This window comes from Alexandromys fortis, unplaced genomic scaffold (genome assembly GCF_014885135.2).
Source record: "Alexandromys fortis isolate MF-2015 unplaced genomic scaffold, M_Fortis_MF-2015_v1.1 scaffold_62, whole genome shotgun sequence".
NCBI lineage: Eukaryota > Metazoa > Chordata > Mammalia > Rodentia > Cricetidae > Alexandromys > Alexandromys fortis.
Genome location: NW_026067942.1, coordinates 8,220,230 through 8,246,602, shown reverse-complemented (window position 1 = coordinate 8,246,602; position 26,373 = coordinate 8,220,230). Strand labels below are relative to the sequence as shown.

Below are 26,373 nucleotides of genomic sequence, written 5' to 3'. Positions count from 1 at the left end.
CCAGCAAGATCAAGCATTCAAGGTTATCCTCAGCTACGTAAGAAATCCAAGCCCAGACTGGGTTACATGAGACCATTTTCATGAATGAGATTGTCAAACAACTTTTTCAGTTAAAGAAAAAAAGGGGGAGGAATTTCGTCAACTGATAAGCAGCAGAGATCCTAACCCATGACCCGTGCCATTTATATGTAGCTTTAGGATCAATCTGGAGACAAACCCTGGGCCATGTAGACACTGTGACAACTGTTTTTGCCTGTCCAGTGTCCTCAGTTCACAGCCCAGAGGCAGCTGTTGGCTGAGCCATTGGTGGAATGCTGAGAAAATACCTGTTATTTCTATTCGGTCTACACAGGCAGCCAACAACCTAGCCATCACCTGAAAGCAAGCAGCTGTGACTCCCCCGGAAACAAAGGACTCAAGCTTGAGGGTGGAGAAGATGGGGAGTAAGTGACAGGACGCACTCAGGAAGCCATGTGTCACCCTTGGGTGAGGCTAGGAGACACAGGGAGCCTTCTGAGAGAGGCAGAGAAGCCTCTTCTCCCCGAGGCTCCCACCGTTGTCCCATTAGGCGAGGGTTTGAAACCCCAGTGCCTGCAGGTGGCAGGCAGCATCACACCATTGGCCAGCTCTCTCTCTGTGTGGCCTGGAAGAGGGGAAGGGACGCTTACCAAAGCACAGGAGAAGAAGTGCTGTCATCATGGGTCAGGGCAGGTCCCCAGAGAGGTCACCTAGAACAAAACAAAGCATCTTGGCTAGTCACCCCCACCCCAGCCCTGGTTTGTGCTACACTGCTGACCTCACCAAGTCTTCATCCTGCATCTTCACAGAGACTTCTGAAGTTTGTAGCAAACGGCAAGAACCTGAAACCCCTGTCCCAGACAGCAGTGACATACAGGGAGTCCTGGGGAAATCCCAGACTTCAGCTTCCTCCTCCAAAATGGGTGGGAACATAGGGACTGTGCAGGAGGAGAGAGGGCAGGGTCCATTGCTGGGGACAGCTAAAGTGAGGTCCAAGGCTCCATTCCTGCCTCAAGGGAGAGATCTTGGGCTTCCTCAGGGCTGCAACCCAAGTCAACCTATAATATGCTGAAGGCAGATAGGCCGGTGTGCTGAGGTGATGAGGCAGGTCTCTTGCTGAACTGACAGGGTCTCCAGCATTAAAGGACCCCAGGGAGGCTGAAGTTACGGTGACCACAGTTCCAGGCTAACTCAGCTGCAGGGATGCTATGGGAAGATGTGGGATCTTAAGAAGAGAGGTGGGGTGCTGAGGGGAGATGTGGGCCTGGCAGTTTTAAGAAAAGCGAGAAAAGACTTTTTTCTGCACCAAGAGCAGCTCAAAAATGTCTCCAGTTACGGGCAGGGATGCTGAGGGCAGCTGGAAGCAGCATGGGAGGCAGGCGTGCCTCAGCAGCACGCTCCGCTCTGGCTCTGCCTGGGAGAGCACACAAGGTCTGCCTAAAGCCGCTGAGAAGGGATGATGGGATTGTGGGCAGGCAGCAGGGACCCAGGAGGCATTTCTGCCATCTTTACATCCCAACACTGCCACGGCCTTCTCCTCAGTCTCCCCCAGGGCAGTCAGGAGCCCGAGCTGGAGCATGCGGCCTCAAGTCTCTGCAACTCTGCCCTCCTGCCCTGCTGAAAACCCACCAAGAAGGAGGCTGAGTTGAGCCTGATGGGTTCCTCCCACCTTGCCTTTGTGCTAAGACCGGATTTTAGCTGCTTTCTCCTAAGTCGCCAGATACTTATCAGATGTGAAAAGCACTTCAAACAGTCACGTTTACCCGAGTGTACTCAGGTGTGCTCCCAAGAAGAGCACTGCGTGGGCCCAGCACCCAGGCCTCAGACCCCGGATACACAGCCCCTCTCGTCCTCCCCCACAGTACAGGTAAGGCGGACAACCTACCTCACCCTGAGCGCCTATGCTCCCCTGCCTTTCTCCAGATCCCTCTCGAAGAGCTCCCTGGGAATGTGGGGGTCCCCTCTCTTGGCTCCAAGGTTTTAAACAACAGCCTCACCTCTGGAGACTCCCTGGCTGGGTGTAACCCCAGTTATTCAGGGCGGCCTCAGGAATCTGGCAGCCGCCACGCCTGTCTGACGTCACTGCCCCCCCACCCTCAGGACAGGACTAGGCAAGTGGGTTGGTCTTAGAGGCTGCCTGCTCTTGGTGTCTGGAGGACTGGAAGATTCTGGAAACAGCAGTAGCAAGGTCTTTAGAGGTGGAGAGATGGGGGGTTGTCCCTGGGGCAGGGAAGGTACTGGATCTGGTACCTTCCCAAATCTAGTAGATGTCAGCTTCTTCTTAAGTCCCAGCCTACCCTGAATGGAAAACCAGGCTGGGGACACATAGCAGACCCAGGACTATGTCAGGGTTTGGGCATGTCACTGGGTTGGACAGTATTCAGAACCCCTGGAAAGCACCAGGCCCATCCGAAAGGGAAAATGTGGAAAATCCCGACTTCCTGGGGAATTTAAGTGGGGGGGGGGGGTCCTTAAAGAGCGCAGGAAATGGTCAAATCCAAGTTCTCCCAAGGAAGTTGAACAGAGCAGCCTGCATCCAGGACCTCAAGCTCCCTCAGCAGGGCTGGCAAAGAGCCCCAGGACAGGTAACTGCCTGTGAGTCACTGGCCCATCTGCTCCTGAGCCCCACCCTCCTGGGCAGGAATGCCAGCCTGCAGGGCCAGAAAACAGACCTGACCACAGGTGGGAGAAGGTTAAGGCAGAGCTGGGCTGGGAAAGCCAACGCAGACTTCATATGGCACCTACTGGGTCTGGGAAGACAGCTCCTTTGTGGGGTCTCGTGGGTCCCGACTAATACGGGTGCAGAAACAGGACCAGGAGGAAAGGCTGGTCAAGGACACTTCCCCTTCCAGGTTGGGTCAGAGGGCATTTCAGCAAACCTGGAAGGTCATAGTCCCTGTCCTAACCCTGAAGACGCTGACATTATTTTGTAACATTCTTTCCTTAAAGTCACAATTTGAAGGAGAATTTTTTGTTTTTAAGACAGTGTTTCATACAACCTAGGCTGGCCTTCAAGTCATTGAAAAGCCAGTGATGATCTTGATTTTCTGATCCTCCTGCCTCCACCTCCCAAGTTCAGGGATTACAGGTGGGCACCACCATGCACAACTGACCCCATTCTGCGCATGGAACTCGGGGCTTCTCACTTACTGGGCCAGCACTCTGCCACTGACGGAGCTACATCTCCAGTCATAAGCAGGCTCTGCGACTCCCCATCCAGGGTGCCAAGGTTTCCTCTACACTTGAGGAATATGTCCAAGATGCTTAGGAGAGTTGTAAACCATTCCCTGGGCTGACCGGGATGGGTCTCATCCCAGGCTTCAAATTTTGCTCAAGCTCAAACATAGGAACGTTGCAGCTCGCAAACGGACAAGCAGCACGCTGGTGGAGTCTGGTTTGACTCTGCAGTGGGGTAAGAATACACGGCTTTCCTTCATCAGCGCCTTGGGGCACACAGCAACCCCATCAGTTCCGGCAGAGAAGGGTCACATCTGATACCTTGAGTTTTGAGAACCCACTTCCACCACTTGGTCTGTTTCCATGCCCCAAGTCCAGACTTCCGAAAATTCCCCCTTCACCAGAGGATGTGACAAAGAGCCCAATAATAATTAGCTCAGTCGGCTGGAAAGCTTGGGCGTGGGAGCCCCAATCCCAGAAGAGGGGAAGTGGGATGGGCCTCACGGTGAGTGGACTCTTTAAATTCCCCCCTCCCTTTCTGAGCCCAGAAGCCCAGGTAAATAAGCATTTGGTGTCTCAGTCTTTGCAAGCTGGGGCAGGTCCTAGGTTTGGATTCGCAGAAGGCAAACATCAGCTGTTCTGCAGATGCTTCCCACACAGGAACATTCTAGAAGACGTTTGTGAGGCCCTCCAAGAGTAGCCCAACTCTTCAAGAACACCAGCTGTTCCAAAGTGCCCCCAGAAGTTCAGGTCACCTGGCACAGGCTTCAGAGCATCAGAACCCAGTGTATCCAGAGATTAATTGTGTAAACCAGAGCCCACAGTCCCATGAGGGTCTGGCTGGAGTCAGAGGGCAGCCAGGGTGTGACCTGAGCACCTCAGCACCCCCTTTGTGTCTGCCCTTTGCTCTGACCCTGCCAGGCAGTCCCTGCTTCAGAGCAACAGTCTGCCCTAGAGCCTGGGTTGTCAGAGCTTTTGCTCAAGCTAGTGAAGTTATCCTGGGTTGGGTTTTTTTTTCTTTTGATTTGTTTTGCATCTATACCAGCAACTGCCAATCATGAGTTCTGCTGGTTCAGTGTCCAAAGAAACCAGAACCCTTCCCCCACTGCCCTCTTGGCTGGGCCGCTCTGTTCCACATTGCACCAGGCTGATCCCAGGCAGTCTGAGAGGCCGTCTGTGGTCAGAACTCCCCTAAGCTGACTCTCCACTCCTACTCTCATCCCTGTCTTCACATCGCTGGTACATCCTCCCCTCTAGGCCTCCAAGATACCAGGTCTGCCTCTGGCATAACCTTTGCCCCAGCTGCTCGAGTGGTTTGGGAGACTTGTGCCTCGGACATCTACAAAACTGTCTCCCATCACTTTCAAGCCTCTCTTCCAATCCAGAATCCTGACCAAGGCTTCCTCTGACCACCATATTTAAAACCACAACCACTCTCCCTATCCGCATCTACTCCCAACCTCACCTGCCCTATGCTGTTAGTAGGGTTTTTCACTCCTCTTCTTAAAACATTTTTTTTTTGTCGACACCAACTTCTGACCAACTCCCTAATTTACTCAAGGTCTCATGTAACCTAATCTGACCTTGAGCTGGATTTGTACCTGGCAATGGTCTTTAACTTCTGGTTCTCCTGCTCCACCTCCTTGTGCTGAAATTACAGACATGTAGGAACACTCCTGGTTTATACGGTGCTGGGATCAAGTTCAGGGTTTCACGCATGCTAGGCAAGCATTCTGCCAACTGAGCTACAGCCTCAGCCCCCATTTCCTGATTGGTCGTATTTGTTTTGTGTCCACCGCTAGGGTACTGTGTCTGAGGAGACGCGGGTTCCTGGTTAGTCATATTTGTTTTGTGTCTACCACTAGGGTACTGTGACTGAGGAGACCCGGTTTCCTGATTGGTCGTATTTGTTTTGTTTTGTGTCCACCACTAGGGTGTTGTGTCTGAGGAGTCGTGGGTTCCTGTTTATTTTGTTCATTTTTTTTCCCAAGCGCCCGGAACCTTATAGGAAGGAGCTTGAGGTTGGTAGAATAGTAGATTCCTGTTGACATCAAAATAAATCATTCAGTTTCCCGAGTCTCCCAGGTCTGGTCTTCATGGTGGCCTCCTCAGAGGCCATGGTGACAGACCCGTGTTCACCAGAATGTTCTGCATTGCAGGCAGCAGTGGGTGCTGTCTTTTGAAACGCCCACACCGGATTGCCAAAATGGCGCTCTATTGACAAGGGTGTCGTCTCATTTGCCTGCCCATCAGGCCCCCTTGGCAATGACCCTGGAGAGTATAGCATGACCCTGGAGGTCAATGTCCACATTGTCCATCTGCTGGACTCAAACCATGCAGGCAGCTAGGAAGGGGCCATCTAGAATCTGCTCCATGAGCTATCACAAGGGAAGGAAGAAAGGGAGGGAAAGATTACAAGGGGACTAAAAGGTACGATCCCGGATCTCAGGTGTCAGATCACAGGGTCCCTGGTGACTAAGTCTGGGCACCACCAGAGTACGATGAGTCATGGCTGAATCCTTGTCTGTGAGGCAGGATGGTCTCCAACAATGGCTCTGAGACTTTACAAGGTGACTAACCCTAGCGTGGCCTTGCACACCCATTATCCAGAGAGAGAGGGCAGGTGGAGTGTGTATGGGTAGTCCTGGTAATTTGGTAAAGCGCAGATGAGAGGCAGACTCTGGTAGGGGACACCAGTAACAGGACAGGACTCTGAGGCTGATGCATACTGCTAGCTGGGCCTGAAATCAGGATGCCAGTCTAAAACAACCATATTAATACTTCCTGTCTGCCCCCAGAGGGCCTTGCCTTGCATTAACCCATTCAGCATCTCCACCGCACTGTGGGTGGCACCTGGCTGGCCTTACTTCTCACATCAAAAAAAATGAGGCTATTTTCAATCACGGGGTCCCAGCTGGTGGACAGTGATTGGAGCCTTTATTGTTTGTTCAAGCGCTCACATTCTTAACCATTACCAAGGGCCCCAGACATGCCATGTGGCCTGAGAACCCTCCCTCATTCTTGCTGATTCTCTGGTCTTCGGGTTTCCTAGACCCTGTTAAGATCCAGTAGTTCAAACATCACCCTTAGGAGCTAAGGAGATGGCACAGTCGGAAAAGTGCTTGCCACATAAAGATAGAGGCCTATGTTGGATTCCAAGAACCCGTGCTTGTGTGGCGGTTTCTCAGAAAATTCGGGATCAACCTACCCCTGGACCCAGGAATACCACTCTTGGGAATATACCCAAGAAAGGCCTTATCATACAACAAAAGTATATGCTCTACTATGTTCATAGCAGCATTGTTTGTAATAGCCAGAAACTGGAAACAACCTAGATGCCCTTCAATGGAAGAATGGACGAAGAAAGTATGGAATATATACATATTAGAGTACTACTCAGCAGTAAAAAACAATGACTTCTTGAATTTTGCATTCAAATGGATGGAAATAGAAAACACTATACTGAGTGAGGTAAGCCAGACCCAAAAAGAGGAACATGGGATGTACTCACTCATATTTGGTTTCTAGCCATAAACAAAGGACATTGAGCCTATAATTAGTGATCCTAGAGAAGCTAAATAAGGAGAACCCAAAGAAAAACATATAGGCATCCTCCTGAATATTAACCTTCATCAGGCGATAAAAGGAGACAGAGACAGAGACCCACACTGGAGCACCGGACTGAAACCTCAAGGTCCAAATCAGGAGAAGAAGGAAGAAGAAGGAGAGAGAGCATGAGCAAGGAACTCAGGACCGCAAGGGGTGCACCCACACACTGAGACAATGGGGATGTTCTATTGGGAACTAACCAAGGCCAGCTGGCCTGGATCTGAAAAAGCCTGGGATAAAACCGGACTCACTGAACATAGCGGACAATGAGGACTACTGAGAACTCAAGAACAATGGCAATGGGTTCTTTGATCCTACTGCACGTATTGGCTTTGTGGGAGCCTAGGCAGTTTAAAGGACCACCTTACTAGACCTGGATGGAGGTGGGTGGTCCTTGGACTTCCCACAGGGCAGGGAACCCTGATGGCTCTTTGGGCTGACAAGGAAGGGGGACTTGATTGGGGAGGAGGAGGGAAATGGGAGGCGGCAGGGGGAAGAGACAGAAATCTTTTATAAATAAATAAATAAAATTTAATTAAAAAGAACCCATGCTTAAAAAAAAAAAAGTCAGACCTGGTAGCATAAACTGGTAATCCCAGCAGTGAAAATATGGAAAGAGGTGAATCCTCAGGGGTTGCCAGCCAGGCCAGCTGAATCAGAGAGTTCCAGCTTCAGTGAAAGACCCCTATCTTAAACACCAAGGTGAATGATGGCTCACACCTTTAATCCCAGCACTTGAGAGGAAGAGCAGGCTGATCTCTATGAATTCAAGGCCAGCCTGGTCTACAAAGTGAGTTCCAGGACAGCCAGGGCTATCCAGGGAAATAGGTCTCAAAACAGAAACAAAACAAATCAAACAACAACAACAAAAAGGCATCCAAGTTTGCCCAGCCCCAGAAAGGAGAGCTGGATACCTTTCTGAAGGTGCAGCCCAGAGCCACTTGGGCAGTTTGGTGTGGCTGGGGCAGGGACAGGATGGTGTAGCGTGAGATAGGATAGGGGCATATGAAGATCTGCCCCCCATGCTGCAGAAGACTGCCCACGGGGCCTTAAGTCTAAACGGTCTGCAAAAGTCTACTAGAGACAGGCTTAAGCTCCTACTGTCAGCCTAGCAGTTAGTGCTGAGTATGGGAAGTAGATGCCCCATGTCTGGGGAGGAAGGAGCAGGGTACGCATGGCCTGTCTGGCTCGTAATCAGCACTCTCTGCAGCGACTGTGCTCCACACGGTCTGTGCACAGACTTGCCCTAGCTCCCGCCCCGCTACTCAAACACGGCAAAACTTGGGACTAGACTGTATGGCAGTGCAGATCGATTTTTCTTTGGGCCACCAGCTCACAAATAGTGACACAGAGGCTTATTATTAATTATGAAAGTTTGGCCTTAGTTTAGACTTGTTAATAACTAGTTCTTATAACTTAAACTAACCCATGTCTTTTAATCTATGTTTTTTACTGTGGCTTTGCTACCTTCGCTCTGCACTGCCCATCCTGCTTCCTCTGCACCTGGCTGGCAGCCCTGCCTTTCTTCTTCTGCCCGGAAGTCCCACCCATCTCTCCTGAATGACTATTATCCATCCAGCTTTTTTTATACCACTCACAGCGATATATCTTCACATAGTGAACAAATATCCTACATTTCTCCCTTTTTTGTCCTAATAACAATGGTAGGGCTTAACTCTAACACAGTAAAACTATATGCAGTAATAACAATTATCAGGTAAAAACTACATACATTTATAATGTCCAGTCTTTCTGTATTTGGCAAATTCAGTGAAAATATTCCATAATCTAGCCTATCTTGGTGAGTCAAAAGTTTTGTACCTAATTTATTTTATCCTAACTTGTATTATCAACCCAAAACTCTAATTTTAGACCTCAAAACCTTATTTTAGATAAACAACTAAGCTTTTATGTCTCTCAATCCTATACATTTGCACATCTTTTATGGGTTTCTTTTCTGAATTTGCTTATTAGGAAAACTGTAACTATAACTAGCTAGTCTTTAACCCCATCAAAGACCCAAGGATATAATATTACCTGAGTAAACAGGAAGTGCAGAACAAGAAACTTCCAAAACTATAGAAATGGTAGAGATATCTGGCTGTCTGGACAGTCACCCAAGGTTCCTCTGCAACATTGAAGCATCCAGCTTCAGCCTACAGGTCTAGAATATCTGACAGATTTTTTCTGAAGCAGGAAGAGTTGAAGGACTTCCCTACCTTGTCTTGGAAAAGTTTGGCAGTCATTTTCTTTTGTGTCATGCCTGTCCAATTTGGACAACATACCGTCAGCAGTCAAAGCAACGGTAGTTTCTTGTCTAAAAGGCCTAGCTTTGTCACATGAAAAGCAAACCCCATATGGAGGGTCTTTGATGCCCATCATCCTTTTTTTTTTTTAAATAAATTGGTACTATCAGGAGCAGATGTGTCTCACTGTCATGAAAAGTCTTACATTTTAAAAACATTTTAAATGCCATATCTGTAGATCATTGAAGTGTTTGAAGACCATCTATATATTTAAAATATATTTGTTTGATCTTGAAAACACACCTAACATGATTTGTTTATTTGATTGATTATTATAGATGACTAACTACTGACCTGAATTTCTTAATTATCTTAAATAGTTTATAATAATAGCTTTCATGCAACTAAAGATGTTGGATTTCTGCTGGGTCTCATTGAAACTACCCGATTAGAGTTACTGGAAGAACTGAAACACACACAAGCCAACTAGGCTTCACTCCCAGATTCGACAGTTTGAAGGTGAGCAATGTTTTTGTTTTTTTAAAGATGCATCTTTATTTTTAATTATGTGTATGCATGGGAGGGGATTGTGCATGCATGAACGCAGGTATCTGAGGGGTCTAGAAGAAGGTGTCACATCCCCCAGAGCTGGAGTTACAGACAGGTATGAGCTGCCCTACATGGGTGCTGAGAATGAAGCTGAGCCCTCTGCAAGAACCACCAGCCATCCTTGTAGCCCCTGAAACTTTCCAAGTTTTAAGAGCTCTTTAGAGAACGGTGAGATACAGCTAAGGACAGAAAATACTGAAGCTTCCTCAACTCCAGGAAGTTCTGATCTCAGGGCTGATTACTTAGGACTCTAGCTTAAAACCTCAGGGTAGAGAGATAGAAGATAGGAGAGAGGAAGAGGTAAGAAGGTAGGGTTCCTGTCCCACCAGCGTGGCCACTCACCAGTTGGGTAACATCAGACACTGTGATATACACACAGAAGCCCTCTTCTGTAGTGAGAACTGTGAGGAAGCCACCCCACAGACCTCATGACATAAAGAGAAACAGGCCAGGACTATACATCCTCCAGATGCTGTACTCTGGCCTGCGCAGTCATTGCAGGAAGCAAAACAAACAATCCCACCTGAGCCACCCACCAAGAGAGACTGGCAAGGACTGTTCTCCCTCACCCCAGAATTGCTTTGCATGATCCAAGATTCCTTCCAGACTGAACTGAACCAGAGGGCAGAGAGGCCACCACAGAGGGCCCCTGGTGTAACACAAACGGGGCCTGCTTGTTGGGGTTTCTGTCCCACCCGGTAGCCCATAGCCAGCAAGCCCCAAAGAAAATCACACAGAGATCTCTATAAATTATAAAATTAATTGGCCCATTAGCTCAGGCTACTTATTAGCTCTTGTAGTTTATATTAACTCATTGTTCTTATCTATGCTAGCCACATAGTTTGGTACCTTTTTCAGCAGGGCAGCTCACATCTTGCATCTTTGGAGTCTGGGCAGAAGTGGGAGGAATCAATTTCCTCCTTCCCAGAATTCTCCTGTTCTCATTGCATCATTTCTACTTCCTGTCTGGTTTTCCTGCCTATACTTTCTGCCTGGCCAATCAGTGTTTATTTAAAACATGATTGACAGAATACAGACAATTCTCCTGCACCCTGGGAATAGGGCTGAAGGGAGGGCCTTAGCTTCTGGCCTTCCAGGACAGGACTAGGCAAAGAGCAGAGTCAGGGGTGGGAATATTTACAGACAGGGAAGACAGAGGAGCAAGTGTGAATGTGACAGATTTTTGGATTTATGGTTTTGAAGGGATCATACAGACAGAATCAAAAGAGAAAGACTGAACAAAAGCTGATGTAATAAGGTCTGAGACTAAACTCCCTTCCATCAGCATGTCTGAGGCAGCAGAGGGGACCTCTTTTTTCCTGGGGCCTCCATATTCCCAGGGCTGTGAGACTCTGCCTAGTTTTATTCTTTAGTTTATTTGTTTTAATAACTTTAGTGACTGCTTCTGAGGTCCTGTTAACCGATGGGGTGTTGACAGAGGTTTCTGTCCTGCTTGGTCCCACAGCTATTCAGTCCCAAAGAAACACACAGAGGTCTACATTAATTATAAACTTGTTGGCCTAGTAGCTCAGGCTTCTTATTAACTAATTCTTATACCTTACAATAACCCATAATTCTTGTCTATGTTAGCCACATGGCTTGGTACCTTTATCAGTGAGGCATTTTCACCTTGTTTCTCTGCGTCTGGGTGTCAACTGCAGACTGAGCCTTTCCTCTTTTCAGAATTCTCCTATTCTCATTACCCCACTTCTACTTCCTGCCTGGGTACTGACCAATCAGCATTTTATTAAAACAATACAAGTGACAGGGTACAAGACCATTGTCCCACAGCAGTGGGGCAGAGACAAACATACACAAAAGCAACTCAACTCAAGCAAAAGAACTCAGAGTGAAAATAGAGAAATCAATGCTAAGACATCCATCTCTTTCTTTCCCTAGGTTCTCATATCTCAGTGGCATAATCAACACTGGAGAAAACAGACCTGGGGAATAAGAGTTATTGGTGTTCAGAGTCACAAGTCCCCTCTACTGCACCCCTCCTGCCTTCCACTTGACCACTCCCACTGAGCCCCCCAGGCTCACAGTTTGTTCCCAGAAGGTGGTAGATTTTGTAAGATCCGGACTTCCTACCTTAAGTTTTGTTTCAGAGGCTGAGGAAGACTCATTACATCCGTGGAGTCCTTGACACACGTCCTGGGTAAACATGAGAGCCAATGAGAGAGAGCACAGGGAGGGAGGGTGGCTAAACTGAGACTCACAGAACGTGCTGCAGTGTCAAAGTCTCTAACAGGAGCCAGCCCTTCTGCTAGGTTTGGGGAAAGATAGAAAGGGGAGAGTAAAACCAGTGCCTTCTCTCAAAGCTGCTGTTCTCCTGCAGGTCTTCCAGCTGATTCTGATTGTCCTGTCATTTGCTCAGAAAGCCGTGGCCCTATCAGCTGGTGTTGTTCAGTCGCCTGTGTGTATTTGTGCAATGACAATAGTGTCACATCTGTCGTTTGTGTGGGCGGTGTCACCAATGAGGGACCACAGCTCCTCTAACTCCCACGCCAACAAACGTGGAACCCAGATGCCTGGCTCTCAGCTAAATAAAATGTTGGTCGTATAAATAAGCCCCAAACACCATATGTGGCATATTTATACTATAGTGTTCACTGCTTCTCTGAAATTCTGGGCTTCCTGAATGACTTTTTATTTACAGAACCCAGCATCCTCACGTGTAGTAGAGCTCCTCACCCAGCTCCAACTTCCAGGCCGTTCTGACCTGGTCACCTTCTTGTGGAAGGTGTCCCATCTGCCAAAGCAGGCTGCTTACACATGGCAGAGGGCCCAATGCCCAAACATTATGGTGGTATCCTCCAGGCTGGACCCTTGCATCGTGAGCCATACCAGGTATAAGACCAATAGCTGAGCTAGCAGTAGGGAGAAGCCTGTTCCACCATGGGGTGCACGTGTATGCTTTCTGACATTATAGATTTTGTCTGTTCCTTCAATTAAGGATTTCCAGAAGAAACAGCTATATATCTTCCTGGGGTAACAAAAGAGAACACAGCTGAGAGTGTGCCTCAGTAGTAATGAAGGTCCTAGGTTCAAGCTGTGTACCAGGCTCTTTGTTATAAGCCCAGTGCCTCGTGTGGTCATTGCCACATTCCATGAGGCTGGACCCTGAGGGAGGCACTGCCGTCCTCCTCCAGTTTGCCCAAAGTCGAGGAGCGAGACCATAACATGCTAAAGCAGTGAGTTACCCACAAGGTCGCAGCATCTTAACCTGACAAATGTTTATTTGCAGTTCACATAAAGGAACAGGCAAGATGGTCCCTCCCACTAGGGGCAGGGACCCTTTGCCTCACGTGGTCACCTGGCGACTTTCACAGCCTTGTGGCTGCACCAACCAGGACAGGCAGTGTCCTAATATGGTTTCTATTGCTGCGATAAACACCATGACCTGTTGGAGGAGGCAGCTTGTCTGTTCCTGACGGCTCGGCCCCAAAATAAACACACAGAAACTATATTACTTAAAACACTGCTTGGCCTATTAGCTCTAACTTATCGGGTAGCTCTTACACTTTAACCCATTTCTAGTCATCTGTGTGATGCCATGTGTCTGTGGCTTACTGGATAAAGTTCCATCTGGCTCCAGCGAAGCTATATGGCTTCTCTCTGACTCTGCCTACCTAAGTTCTGCCCTTGTCAAGAGGCCCAAAGTAGCTTCTTTATTAACCAATGGTATTCACAGCATACAGAGGGGAATCCCACATCAATGACTGAGAGTCACGTGGGGAGAAAAGGACTTACTTCATCTTACACTTTCAGACCACAGTCCATCTTTGGAGGGAAGGAGGGAAATCAGGACAGGAGTCTAAGGAGGAACCTGGAGGCAGAACCTGAAGCAGAGGCCTAGGGGATGAGTGCTGCCTACTGGCTTGCTCTTCACGGCTCCCTCAGCTGGCCTTCTCCTGCCCACGGATGGCACCACCTGAAAGAAATGTCACAAAGGCTAATTTGTGGATGGTAATATCTCAGAGAAACTTGGAAGAGAAATGGCTGTGGGGAGTGGGCTCAGTTTGCTGTACCTATATCACATTTGCCCACAGGAAACCCTGCAACATGGACAGTGAGACCCCAGTGAATTACAGTCAGAGAGAATCACCCATGAGCTCTCTCCAAAGGAAAACCCTGGAGGAGGGAGAATGTTCAGGGTTCTGCTGCTCCTAGCGTGAGTGACACTCTAAATGTTCCATAGCCCAGAAAGCCCCTCAGTCTGAGAGAAGCTGATGACTCCGTTATACATCAGAACTCTCTCCTCAGACAGCTGAAATTTCACCTCAGATGTTTGCTCAGCAGTCTCTCCTTGAAGATAGGCACTGAGTACAGGAGGAAACTAAGCCTGCGTCCAAGAATAGCCTAGATAGAAACAGACCATGGGAAGTCGGGTATGGTGACTAATGCCTGTAACTCCAACATTTAGAAGGCTAAGCTGGCAGGGGTGGGGGTTGCCATGAGTTTGAGGCTAGTCTGGACTACATAGTGATTTTGAGGCTAGTGGGTTATAGAGTAAGACCATGCCCAAAGAAGAAAGGATGGAAGGGAGGGAGAAAGGCAGGCAGGGAGGGAGGGAGAGAGGGAGGGAGGGAGTGAGGGAGGGAGGGAGGGAGGGAGGGAGGGAGGGAGGAAGGAAGGAAGGAAGGAAGGAAGGAAGGAAGGAAGGAAGGAAGGAAGGAGAAAAGAAATAGCCCACGGAATAAAATTCCCCCACAGGAAGGGGCTCAGGCTCCTGGACGAAGGGTGGCTTGCTGAGTGGAGCGGTTCCCTTGTGTTCAGCAGCAGAAGAGTGTGCTGGCCTGACTTTGTCCTGGAGACCACCCCAGTGATGCAGCCAGCTACAGGAGGCTTTTCCCACTGGAGCTGCTGAACCAACGGTGTACTGACGGACACATTCATGACTGTCTGTTTCAAGTCAAATGCTATCAAGGCAGGTTGCACCTTCTTGAGCGTGCCCTGTTCCTAAAACACATGAGCCCCGATGCACACGCAAGCACAGACCTTTGCCTCTTCCCCGTGTTGTCGTGTTGTTTTTGGCTAGCACGCCATTAGTGAGTTGGATTTGGTGTAGACTTTGTCCTGAATATACTCCATCATCTCCAGGTTCAAGTCCACAAAGGTCTCAGCCAGCCACATGGTGTCACCTGAGAGTCACACAGGGTAACCTGAAAGTCACCTTTCAGTGCCTATGCCATGCAGCTCTCTAACCCTGCCATCTGCAACCACATTTAGGTCAGATTCATCCTTCACAGCCATCTCTGTTTCCTGTGAGCTTGCCAAAATCCTAACCCAAGACTCAGCTCTGACTTCTGGATCTGTGGTGGCTTTTCTGATACTTTCTATCAGTTCTTCACACCTCTGACAGCAGTTTCCTACACAGTTCTACTCTGTTTGTGAGCCCTTTTGTATACACCTCAAATTCATATACTTACCATTGTTCAACCTTTAATTTTTGTAAGTCGGCCTCAAGACTGATAGGTACACCTCTCAAGATCAATGTGTCCCCAAGTAGCCAGCTTTAATGTTTCAACTAGCAGGTGTTCAGACAAACAAAATTACTACAGGTTCTTAAGAACAAAAATAATAAAATGGTACTTAAAGGGAATATAAAGCACGAATTTACACACCCACCATGTCCCACTCAGAATTCCTGTTAAGATTTTAAAAAATTATTTATTATGTATACAGTGTTCTGTCTGCATGTATGCCTACTTTCCAGAGGAGGGCACCAGATCTCATTTTAGATGGTTGTGAGTCACCATGTAGGGCTGGGAATTGAACTTTGGACCTCTGGAAGATCAGCTAGCAGTCAGTGTCACCTTTGCCTGTTCCTGTTAAAAAAAAGAAACCATTTCCCTCTGTCTAAGACTCAGGGATCTTTATGGAAGAACGGACAGGAAGAGGGTAGGAGTCAAAGAAATAGGGAGTTTGCTGCAAGATTATGTCTCCTATAAATGTCAGATGCTATACCCATGAAGTCTCATCAACATGACTGCCTAACTATGACCTGAATGAGGATAACACCCATAAGCATGCAAATGTGGACACAGAAAACTCATGGGTCCCCAACCCTAGAGAAAGAACCAAGGTAACCAAGGAGTGCTCAGAGCAGGAGAAATGGGCTTCTCCAGGGAAGCAAACACCAATTGGTTGTCCAATTCCAAGTGATCAGCCCTGAAAATATGCATACTAGTATGTGAACTGAGCAGATTGTGTTTATGTATTTAGTAACATATGTATATGTGTGTATATGTGTGTTAGTAAATACATAAACATAACAATTAAAGAAAAAGGTTATGAATTTTAAGAGAGTTGGGGTGAGGTACATGGGATGGTTTGAAGAAAGGAAAGGGAAGGTTAAATGATGTGATTATACTAGAACCTCAAAATTTTTTTCTATTATTTTGTAAATGAATTGGAATCTGAGAAAGTTCTGGCTTGGCTGACCCTTCACCAGTGGAGTTCCAGGTGTTGCGACCTTGAGTCAAATGTCAGCTTCATAGTCTAGCAGACATCACTAGGGCACAAGAGAGGAATATCAGGACTTGGAATGGTGCTGCTGGAACATGAAAAACTGAAATATTTCTGGGGCCAGGGTGGGATTCTAGTGTTGAACCACTGAAGACCAGCATTGGGGACCCTGGCAGTGAGGAAAGATGTAGACCTGCAGGGTGAGGGGGCACATGTGGACCTGCAGGGTGAGGGGGCACAGGTGGACCTGCAGGGTGAGGGGGCACAGGTCTGAAGGAAAGAGGGCACAGGTAGACCTGTAGAGGAGGAGGTACAATGGACCAATGGACATAGGTGCTCAGGAGGCAAGCACTTATAGTAATGATTAGGGGATTCTATTTCTGCCCCTCAAAGAATCAGGAACCATGGTAAGCAGGTTTGTCAGCTGCTGCCCATCTCTAGGGTGCCAACTGTAATATGTACTCCAGAAGCATGAGGCCCTCTCTGTCCCTGGCCAGTGAGTGCCAAGCCAAGTCCAATACCCAAGAAAATGGGGTCTGGGATGTTTTATTTAAGCCCATTGTGCTGGGCATAACACCCCAGAGATGAACGGACTTATTAAGAGAATGCCTCTGTCCTCCACAGCCCCTCTGCATGTCCACTCCACTGTGTTTCAAGGCTCTCTGTGTGGGTTATTGGCAGGTGCTCGCCTAATGACATTCTAGGTGCCTGGAGCGACATCCTCCCAGTTTGTGCAAGCACACACAGCTGCTCTACTCAACAAGTCCGCGATCTCCAAGACCTGAACTTTTCTTCCAGGCCATCGCCTGTCAGCAGACCCTTCTGACTTTTAACCCAGAAACACGAAAACATCCAGAACCGTTCGTTCAGTCAGCAAATATTTGCTGAGCACCCACCCAGTGCCAGGCACCCAGAGACATGGTAGTAAGCCAGCCAGGCACAGTCACTGTTCAGAGAAAGACTGCTATGCCACAGGACACAGGCATTGCACATGTCATTACCCAATAGTTTAATTTTGTAACTGAGGTGACTAATTTCCTCCACTGTCCAAGAGCCTCTGTCTTCTACTGTCCCAGAAACAGTAACCCTGAGAATCCCAAAGCTAGATGCTCACACACAAGCTAGATGCTCACACACAAAGCTAGATGCTCGCACACGAGCTAGATGCTCACACACAATCTAGATGCTCACACACAAAGCTAGATGCTCACACATGAGCTAGGTGCTCGCACACAAGCTAGATGTTCACACACAATCTAGATGATCACACACGAGCTAGATGCTTACACACGAGCTAAATGATCACACGCTAAGCTGGATGCTCACACACAAGCTAGATGCTCACACACAAGCTAGATGCTCACACACAAGCTAGATGCTCACACACAAAGCTAGATGCTCACACACAAGCTAGATGCTCACACACAAAGCTAGATGCTCACACACACGCTAGACGCTCACACATGAGCTAGATGCTCCTCACACACAAGCTAGATGCTCAAACACAAAGCTAGATGCTCGTTCACACACAAGCTCATCCTAGCTGTCCCTAAAGCCCTGCTAATTTTCCTACAACCTTTTCTCCACACTGACCACAGTCTTTTCAGCCCCCAAGCAAATCAGGAGCCAGAGTCCTTCCTCCATTCCCCAGAGACAAGTATGTTTGTGGGGGGTGACTACCTGAAAGTAAGCATTAGCTTCTGTGACCCTCCAGAACCCATGCAACATTAGCAGCTCTCTGCCACCTTTCTTCTTGTCAGCTGGGGACCTCCTTCTTCCTTCTCAGCTCAAGGGGATAGCCTCTTGAGGAATAATCTCCAGTAGTTACTTTTCTTGTCCCCATTGACAAAAATTTCCTGACAAAAGCAATTTCTAGAGGGGAAGATTTGTCTTGGCTCACAGCTCACAGGATGGAGTCAATGGGGGCATGGATGTGTCTGGGAAGATTGGGAAAAGGGAGAGGAATGCTGGTGCTTCACACACTTTCTCTTCTTTAGTCAGGAACACCCAGAGTGCTCCCCCTAAGTCCAGTCAAGGTGACAGTGAAGGACAGCTGTATGATCCAAACTGGCCAATCTGCCTAGAGATAAACCTCCTATCTGCTACGTTTCACAAGAACTTGCATTCATTACTTGGTGTTCAGTGAATACTTCTTGAATCTTTACATTCACCCAGGCATTACCTAGATGGAAAGAACCTGGTATCCAACAAAAATAAACGAGGACTACCCCCCCGCCAAGAACACAAATAATGGACAGTAAACTGTAGACCAAAGCTACCCTTTACAGGTTTCAATACTATAAACAGAAGTGGTGTCACAAGACAGGCAAGGGTTCTCAGGGGAGAGAGAGTGCCACCTCAGGAAGGATGAGGATGAGAGGGGGAAAGCTTGGGGTTGGAGTCTCTGGACCAGCTAAATATGTATTTTAGTTAGGTACAAAAAAAGGGAGGAGGGAGGGAGGAAGAGAGAGAGAGAAAGAGAGAGAGACCAGCATCCCATTTGAATCTTTTCATTATTTTAAAAAAGACAATAATAAGTTGTAATAAGTTGATATATTTAAAAAAAACAGAATGCTGAAGGGCCCTCCTTATACACATTTTTAAATTACACACATGCACACAATTTCTTGTGTGCATGGATGGTTTTTTTTTTTTTTGTTTGCATATGTGTTCTACGCATGACTTGAAGTTATGGGAGGTTGTGAGCTTCCATGGCAGTACTGGGAATGGAACTCATGTCCCTGGAAGGGCGTCTTAACCTCTGAACTATCTCTCTGGCCCAAGTTTACTCTTGTTTTCTATCTTTACTTGCCTGGGAAAGAAGGACTCTTAATCCCTTTAGGGGTTAGGAGGTCCAAATTAATACTCACGGATCAGACAACACCAGAAGGAGTTGTTCCAGGCAGGAAAAGAACCAGCCCAAAAGTCCTGTAGCAGGAAGGAGCTTGCGTTCTTCTGGGGTAGGAAGAGGGACAGGAACAGAGCAAGCAAAGGTCGGAGAGGCAGTCAGGGCAGGTCACACAGACATCGAGGAATGGTTCTTGAGTGGGCAGGAGGCATCCTGGGGATGTTTTCAGACTTTTCTGATGCTTCTACCTTATACCACAAGGCATGACTTGTCTGGTATGACATGGAAGAGCTGATATTTTTAAAAGGCTCTTGGGGGATTTTAGTAGCACTAAGGTTAAAGACCCACTGACAGGGTTCCTCATGAACTGCCAGAAACACAAGGCACAGAATCATGAAGAGTATGGAAATAGGATCAGTTGGTCTAAAGTCCACTGCAGTGGCTTACTAGCTCTGTAGTCCAGACACCTTGATTAAGCTGTTGGTTCCTTGGTTTTCCCATCTCACAGAGATTTTTGTGAGGATGAATGCTGATGTGTTAATATATGCCCAGATCTCAGTAAGCATGTACTGGGGATCAATGGCCTCTAGCTCTGACCACCTGTGTGGCCGTGGTGGCTGACTGACCTAGACTGCAAGCAGAGGACGGGGAGGAAGGGAATAGAGCCAAAGTCCTCCTCTGAAGTAAGTTTGACAGGACCTGCTGGAGGCAATGAGAGGAAGGAGGGACTAAGGGATGATTCCCGTGTCTGGCTTCCAGCAGTTGAGTGTAAAATCGGGTTGTCTCCCAACACGAGCATGAGTAAAACACATTACAAAGGGGAAAAAATTTAGAAATTACAGTGTCTGGGGAGATAATGCCCTCCCATCCAAGCGTGAGCCATAGACTCACCAAAACCCTAACATCAGGCTTGAGAACTCGCTAAGCTGTTGGTCAGGGGCGTCTAAAAGGCTCCCAAACTAATATGGGCTACTGTCTTCACTCTTGGCTGCCTCTCAGAGGTCGAAGGTAAGTCCTTATTGCTGAAGGCACCATGCCCTTCGGTGACAGGACTTGGAGGAATCAAACAGAACCTGAGGCTACGGTCTCCTCCCTGAGGATGAGCTTGCATAGTATCAGAAGACGCTGTGCCAAGGGAGGAGAACAGTCAACAATTCTACACGGCTTTGCTGCCTCTGAACCACAACAATGACTAGTAATGTAAGACCTAAGGGCACAACAATGACCAGTAATGTAAGACCCAAGGGCACAACAAGCACACATCTTGATAGTAACCAACAACTGTCCAATTGGACTTAAAGTCCACTAACAGTAGGAAAACCACTCCCGGTACTGGAAACCTAGCTAATGACACACTGGTAGTGGGGTCACGGATCTTAGCGAACCCACTACGGCCACTTTCCTAAGCCAGTATAGTTCCTAACTGCAGTCTAAATAACTCATCCTTACGCTCATGGGTAAGTAGAGCTCTCGCCCTTCATCAGAGAAGCTTCTTCTTGACAGCAGAGACCATGACAGAGCACCCCAGCTGGTCAGAATGCAGAGAACAGTGGGGTTCCATGTCCCACCTGATACATCGACAACACAATTCCCATACCCAAGGCAGAGCGGGGGAGTGGGAGGAGCGTAAAAACCAAAAGACCAAGAAGTCGGCTAGGAGATTGTGTCTTCTAGATAGGGCAGGGAAGCTCCACTCATTAAATCTCAACAATGTGGCTGTCTGAGACCTAGACAGTGGAAACCCCCACTGATGCACCAGTGTGGATGAGGGAACAGCTGCAGGCAATGACGGCTGTAAAGAGAGGGAGAAGTAAACCTTCCCCAGGGATAACCGTGCTAGATAATTCATTATCTACTGCCAAGTGGTCAACCATAAAAACATGTACCCACAAGTAACCCTAAGCCAACCCAGCAGGTTCTGTTAACATATTTGTTCACTTATCTATGTAACAATTAATAATAATTAAAGAGAAAGTAGACATGAATTTGAGAAGGAGCAAGGAAGTCATGGAAGGGGCTAGGAGAAAGAGGGGTGTGGTTAAATGATGTCATTTTATTTTAATTAAAAAATAAAATAATAAAAAATAAGATAAATTACGAAAAAAGAATCCCATCTGGTGTGTATTCAGCTAAAGACACTTGGGTTGCTTTCCTCTCTGCTGTGGTTAGGAAAATACCGCACAGAAACAAGCTGAACAGGTCTGGCTGGCTTAGAATTGAAGACCTGCTGTCCATCCTGGTGAGGAAGGTGTGGCAGCAGGTGCATGAGGCAGCTAGCCGCACAGCCTCCGCTGTCAGGAAATAGACAGCAGACAAGCAGGTGCAGACTACAAAACCTTCACCCTCAGAAGTCCTCCTTCTCCACCTGAGGGCGTGATGAACCACATGAGCCTGCTTGGGACATTTCCCGTGCAGACCACAACAATGCCTGTTAGAAAGCCAAAACACAACAGGTACCTGTTAGCTTAGAGAACAGTGTTTGCCCATCCAGCAGTTACTACACGTGTATTTGAGGTTACCTAATATAAACCAGAATAAGTAAAACTAATTAATTTGGCCACATTCCGAGTGTTTGATAGCCACAGGTAGCTAGTGGTGACCTTACTGGACATCACAGAAGTGGAGCAGTTGCGACTGAAGAAATTTCTATATCGAACACTGAGCAAGGAATAAGAAGTAGCCTAGCATTGGTTCACAGTTCTGGGACGACGCTAAAATCACCCAGATATTCAGTCAGTTCCTCTAGGGAAAGCTGGGATGATGACTGCTTATGAAGGAACACAGGGCTGAAAAACCACTACCCTAGGGCAAGAATAGAGAAGGAAGGGGGAGAAAATGGGACATCTGATCATTTTCCTGGTCAGTGACCAGTCTGAGCCAGGCTCTCTCCATCTGATCATTTTCCTGGTCAGTCTCCATCAGGCTTGGAATTGATCATTCCTCCATCTTTTTGCCTGGATTCTGTTCTGTTGTCACAGACCCAGCAGTTTCAAACTCTGACGTGTTTATGGCTCCCCCTCCTGTGGGACAGAAGTCTGGCCACAGCAGCTCAGTTCTCACAGAGATGACACCAGGGGCTGTACTGAGTCTCCTCTAGAATGGACCGTCATCTGCTGTGCTCATGTGGTTACAGACAGACAACCAGTTCCTTACCAGCTGCTAGCTGGGTCCATACTGCCCCTCCATCTCCAGAGCTAGAAGTGAGACGCCGTGTCACTTGGAATCAACTTGGCCTTTGGTTCTCTTATTCAGGAAGACCAGGTCCCACCGAAGGACACACCTGATGAATCTGGTCCATCTGGGTGACTTCCTTTTCCTGAAACCAGTTGTCCCATGTAACAATCTGATTTTGAGAGACATTTCACTAGTTACGAGCACTTAATGCTCTTGCAGAGAACCCAGGTTTGGTTCCCAGCACCCACTTGGTACTTCACAACCATCTGTGACTCTTGTTCCGGGTGGGGAAGGAGTTGAAACCTTCTACTGGCTTCTATGGGCATGTATGCACATGGTACAGAGGTACAAAAGCAGATAAAAATAACCATACACACAAAATAAACATAATCAATCATCAAGAGAGGCTCCAGGCCGAGCCCTGAGAGATTCCAACGATGATACAATAGATGGAAAGGAACCTTGAGCTACAGGCTTGGAGAAAATCTAGGAGAACATGTAGCACAGAAGCCAAGGTAATGGTGTTTCTGGGCTAAGAGTACCTCACGTTTCCTGTGTGTGACACATGGCCCACATAGGTAACTCTGTGCATGACCTGTTCTTTATCTGGTACTGCCCACGATTTCTGTCTCAGTTCCTGGAATTTCCAACGCCCTTTCTCCATGCCATAGCTACTCTTGCCTAATTGCTCTTGACTGATCATTGACTACACCAGACTTTCCCACCCTTCCTCCTTTCAAGGTGTCCCCCAGCCTCAAATCCTACCCCCTCCCTCCAGCATCACCGGATGAGTGCCTGCCCAGCCTTTGACAACCTAAGCTGCTCAGAGATGGCTCATCCTATGCCTTCTTTGATTACTGAAGGGATCTATTCTCCACTTGTTTGTCTTTCTGACACACACTGCTGCATCGTGCTGTCCAGTGCATCGCAGGACTTGGGCGCACGTCCTTGTCCTCTGCTGGACTGTGAACTTCTGGAGAGCGAGAGAAGTCTGTCTCTTGTTTCCTGTAACTACACATAAGGCAGTGTTGGATATATGAATGGCTTCAGCAAATGTCTCTGGAAGCTACCTAAGTGTCACCCAAGAACTGAACATGTGCTGGGCTTGGATATGGGGCTATGAGACCTGCAAACCTGCCTCAGTAGACAAGATGGCTAGATAGCAATAGTGCACAGATTGCTTCTTAGAGCAAGCCCTCCAGCTCTTTCAACCCTCACCACACTCCACTTAATAGGCATTATCTTCACTCTCACTTTGTAGACAAGAAAACAGAAGTCAGTGAAGCCCAGTCACTTGTCCAAGGTCAGACTTCAGTGAGCAGAAAAGGCGGGACTTGAATGAGCCCAAGTCTGCTCAACCCAGATTCCATACTCTTAACACCTAACTCCCGTGGAAGCTTGGGGAAGTTTTCTGACCTGAATCAGACTTGTAAAGCCTCCTATTGCCATTCAAACTCTGCTGACAGCAGAGGCCAGGGGATCCTGAGCAGTATGGGGGTCCCAGAACAGCCTGCCTGCTCTAGCAGCTGGTGGCTCTGTTTGACTCAAACCATGAGTAACTGGAGTTCAGTGCCTTGTAGGCAGGCTGGAAGGGCGCCCCAGAGCAATCCAGTGAACTGGACGCTGGACAGTAAGCTGGGGATGGGAGCGAAAGGTGAGGAGGCCAGAGTTGAGGGAGCCAAGGCAAACTGCCAGCTCTTGGGCAATTTCAACCCCAAGGCTGTAAGCCAAGGACGGGCCACTGAGCCTAAAATAACCTCCGAAGAGGGTCTAACAGGTCAGCTTGCCATCTGTTCCAGCCCTGGCCCCTGCTATAGGCTCACACCATGAAAGCACAGAGGTCCGGTCCTATATGCGGAAAGGAGGCAAACCGACAAGAAACAGACAATGAGAGCACTGTAGGAGTGAGTGTGTGTTCTAGTGCCAAGCTCTGCGGCTGGAGCCATGCGGGCAGCTAAGATTCACAGAAAGGACGGAGCACAGTGTGCTGGCAAGGGAAGGGGTGGCTTCTAGGAGCTCAGGGGGGAAGGCAGAATAGGACCCTAGCTTTTCAAGGAGAAAGCACGAGGCAGTCTGGGAAGAGTGAGAGTGGGTAGGTCCAACCTCAGCAGCACAGACAACAGACTGTGTCTTACAACCTCTCTCAGCTCCCCATGGGGTGCACGGGGGTCTTATGGGAGAACAAGAGGTGACGTCAGACCAGCAGAAAGACCACGTCTAAGAGGTTCTGAATACAGAGAACATCAGGATATGCAAAGTGAGGCCAGGAGCTCACTAGCTCACATTTTAATCAGGCAACAAAAATAAAAAATGAATGTTTGGGGAGATTATTCATTCAGTGATCATGTTTGGGATGGATTCAATGGAATTAGTGGCAAAAGCTCTCTCTCCCCAAACCCAGATGCTTTTTGTGAGTATCGACCAAACACCTGACTGTGTGTAAACCTCATAGGGCTCTCTTTGCTGAGTTTCATAATCTAGTCATTAAACCCACATTTACCTACTGAGGACCTACTGTGCACTAAAGGTTGTGCTAACTGCTGAAGAGCAAAGCGAAGTTCTAGCCCTCATGAAATGTGTCCCCCAGTGGGAGTAGAAGACAATACAAAATTTAGATGCCAATTCTTTCAACCCACCAAGCAAAGGCACTGAGTGGGTCTTGCGAGATGGCGTGCTTAGGATGGCCTCGCCGAGGAACTGACATGGGATCTAAAGCTAAAGAAGCAGTAAGTGGAAGTACATCTGCCAGGAATATGGATTCTGAGAGTGGGCTGGGTTTGGAAGAGTGCAGGAAGGTGAGCTTGTCAGATCAAGCGTGCTAAGTAACAGCTCCAGGGAATCCACATGCAAGTGTCTGAATGGCACAACTCTAACGGGCAAACGCAGAGGAGATAAAGGCCAGAAGTGTACATTCAAGTGCCTATCTGGGGCTGTGGGTTAGTAGCGAGGCATGCGTCCAGCGTACATAGGAACCTGTGTTCAATCCCAATGTAGCAAAACAAGCCCTAAATTATCCACTGAGGCTTGAGTGCCAGGAAGCCCTCCCTCTGGACTGATGTGATTAGGGAGAGCTGGAGAGACCGCTTAGGTGATAAAGCGCTCGGTTTGAAAGCATGGACTTGAGATTGGCTCTGCTAAGAAAAAGAGGAGGAGGAGGGGAAAGAGGAAGAGGGGGAAGAGGAGGAGGGGGAAGAGGAGGAGGCAGCCAGGTTGGTAGTGTATAATCTCAGCACTGGGGAGACAGGTGGGTCTCTGGAGCTGACTAGCCAGCCTGTCTGGTAGAATTGGTGGATTTTAGACTAATAAGAGACCCTTTCTCAAAGAAACAAGGTGTACCGTATCCCAAAGAATGACACCCAAGGTTGACTTCTGGCCTCCACATACATACAATCCCTCCACACACAGATATGTACACACACACACACACACACACACACACACACAGAGGAGTGGGGTGGAACTGAGGAGTACAAATGTTATTAAGTTGGGTGTAAAATACAAAGATAGTTCATACTATGTCCACTGACAATCCACTTCCTCCAGGCTTCTGGAATCCCAGGGCGGACAGTGATTTTCTGCAGGCAGCAAACAGGTCCGAAATAAGGATAATGGTGACAAGAGCAATCACAGCTCAACAGTCCGTCTGGGAGCCCGCTGTCCCCTGCCTCAGCAGCCGAAGCACGGCTGTGGGACAGCTCTTGCTCTCAGCTCACCCTTGAATGAGAAGCTGCCCCTTTGTGGGTTTTTCCTCGCCAGATGCTACTGATCTTTCAGTGTATCGAGAAAAGGGCTTGAAAAATAAACAAAATTTAGGTAAAATTTAAACTGAAAGGATAAGAAGTGAATATGGGGTAGACTGGAAGGTTTGAGTGACACCCCAGGACTCTAAGTGTTGAAGTGTAACCTCCATTTGAGAGATTAAGGGAATGTAGTGTTTAAAGAACTGATTACGGTTCGACAAGCTTTATAAACACAGATGCACACTCACACCTTTTATTTTATCCATAATCTACCGCAGAAAAAAAGATCAAATGATCTTTGACCTTGGAGCTCCAGAAGCATGAGCTAAATTGACCCACACTGTACTACACATCAGTAACAGAAAATGGACTAACTCAAAAAGGGGGATAGCTGTCCATCCTGCTCAGGACCGTCTCAGCTTCACCATGGGAAGCCCTCAGCAACCCTCAGTCAAACAGAAGGTTGGTCACCTTGTGGCTG

At 47.9% G+C, this 26,373-nt stretch overlaps 1 protein-coding gene and 1 long non-coding RNA gene across 9 annotated transcripts in view; one reads left to right on the top strand and one right to left on the bottom strand.

The window, feature by feature from the left end:
* Lamb3 (laminin subunit beta 3) overlaps window positions 1–14,512 on the bottom strand; it is a 68,720-nt gene extending 54,208 nt beyond the window's left edge. For 6 of the 8 annotated variants that reach the window (XM_050148278.1, XM_050148282.1, XM_050148281.1 and 3 more), the window contains exons 1-2: window positions 1,904–2,048; window positions 669–728 (exon numbers count right to left, since the gene is read on the bottom strand). In XM_050148278.1, the coding sequence (XP_050004235.1) occupies window positions 669–699 (31 nt within the window). In that variant the 5' untranslated portion in view covers window positions 700–728; window positions 1,904–2,048. Of the gene's footprint in view, window positions 1–668; window positions 729–1,903; window positions 2,095–11,750; window positions 11,814–13,412; window positions 13,594–14,373 lie in introns of those variants that run through there. The other 2 variants (XM_050148284.1, XM_050148285.1) reach the window with 2 other exon arrangements.
* Window positions 9,435–12,226, top strand: LOC126505410 (uncharacterized). Its single transcript, XR_007592897.1, has 3 exons — window positions 9,435–9,569; window positions 11,559–11,817; window positions 11,998–12,226. It is a non-coding gene; the product is annotated as an uncharacterized lncRNA (long non-coding RNA).
* Window positions 14,513–26,373: the final 11,861 nt, after the last annotated feature.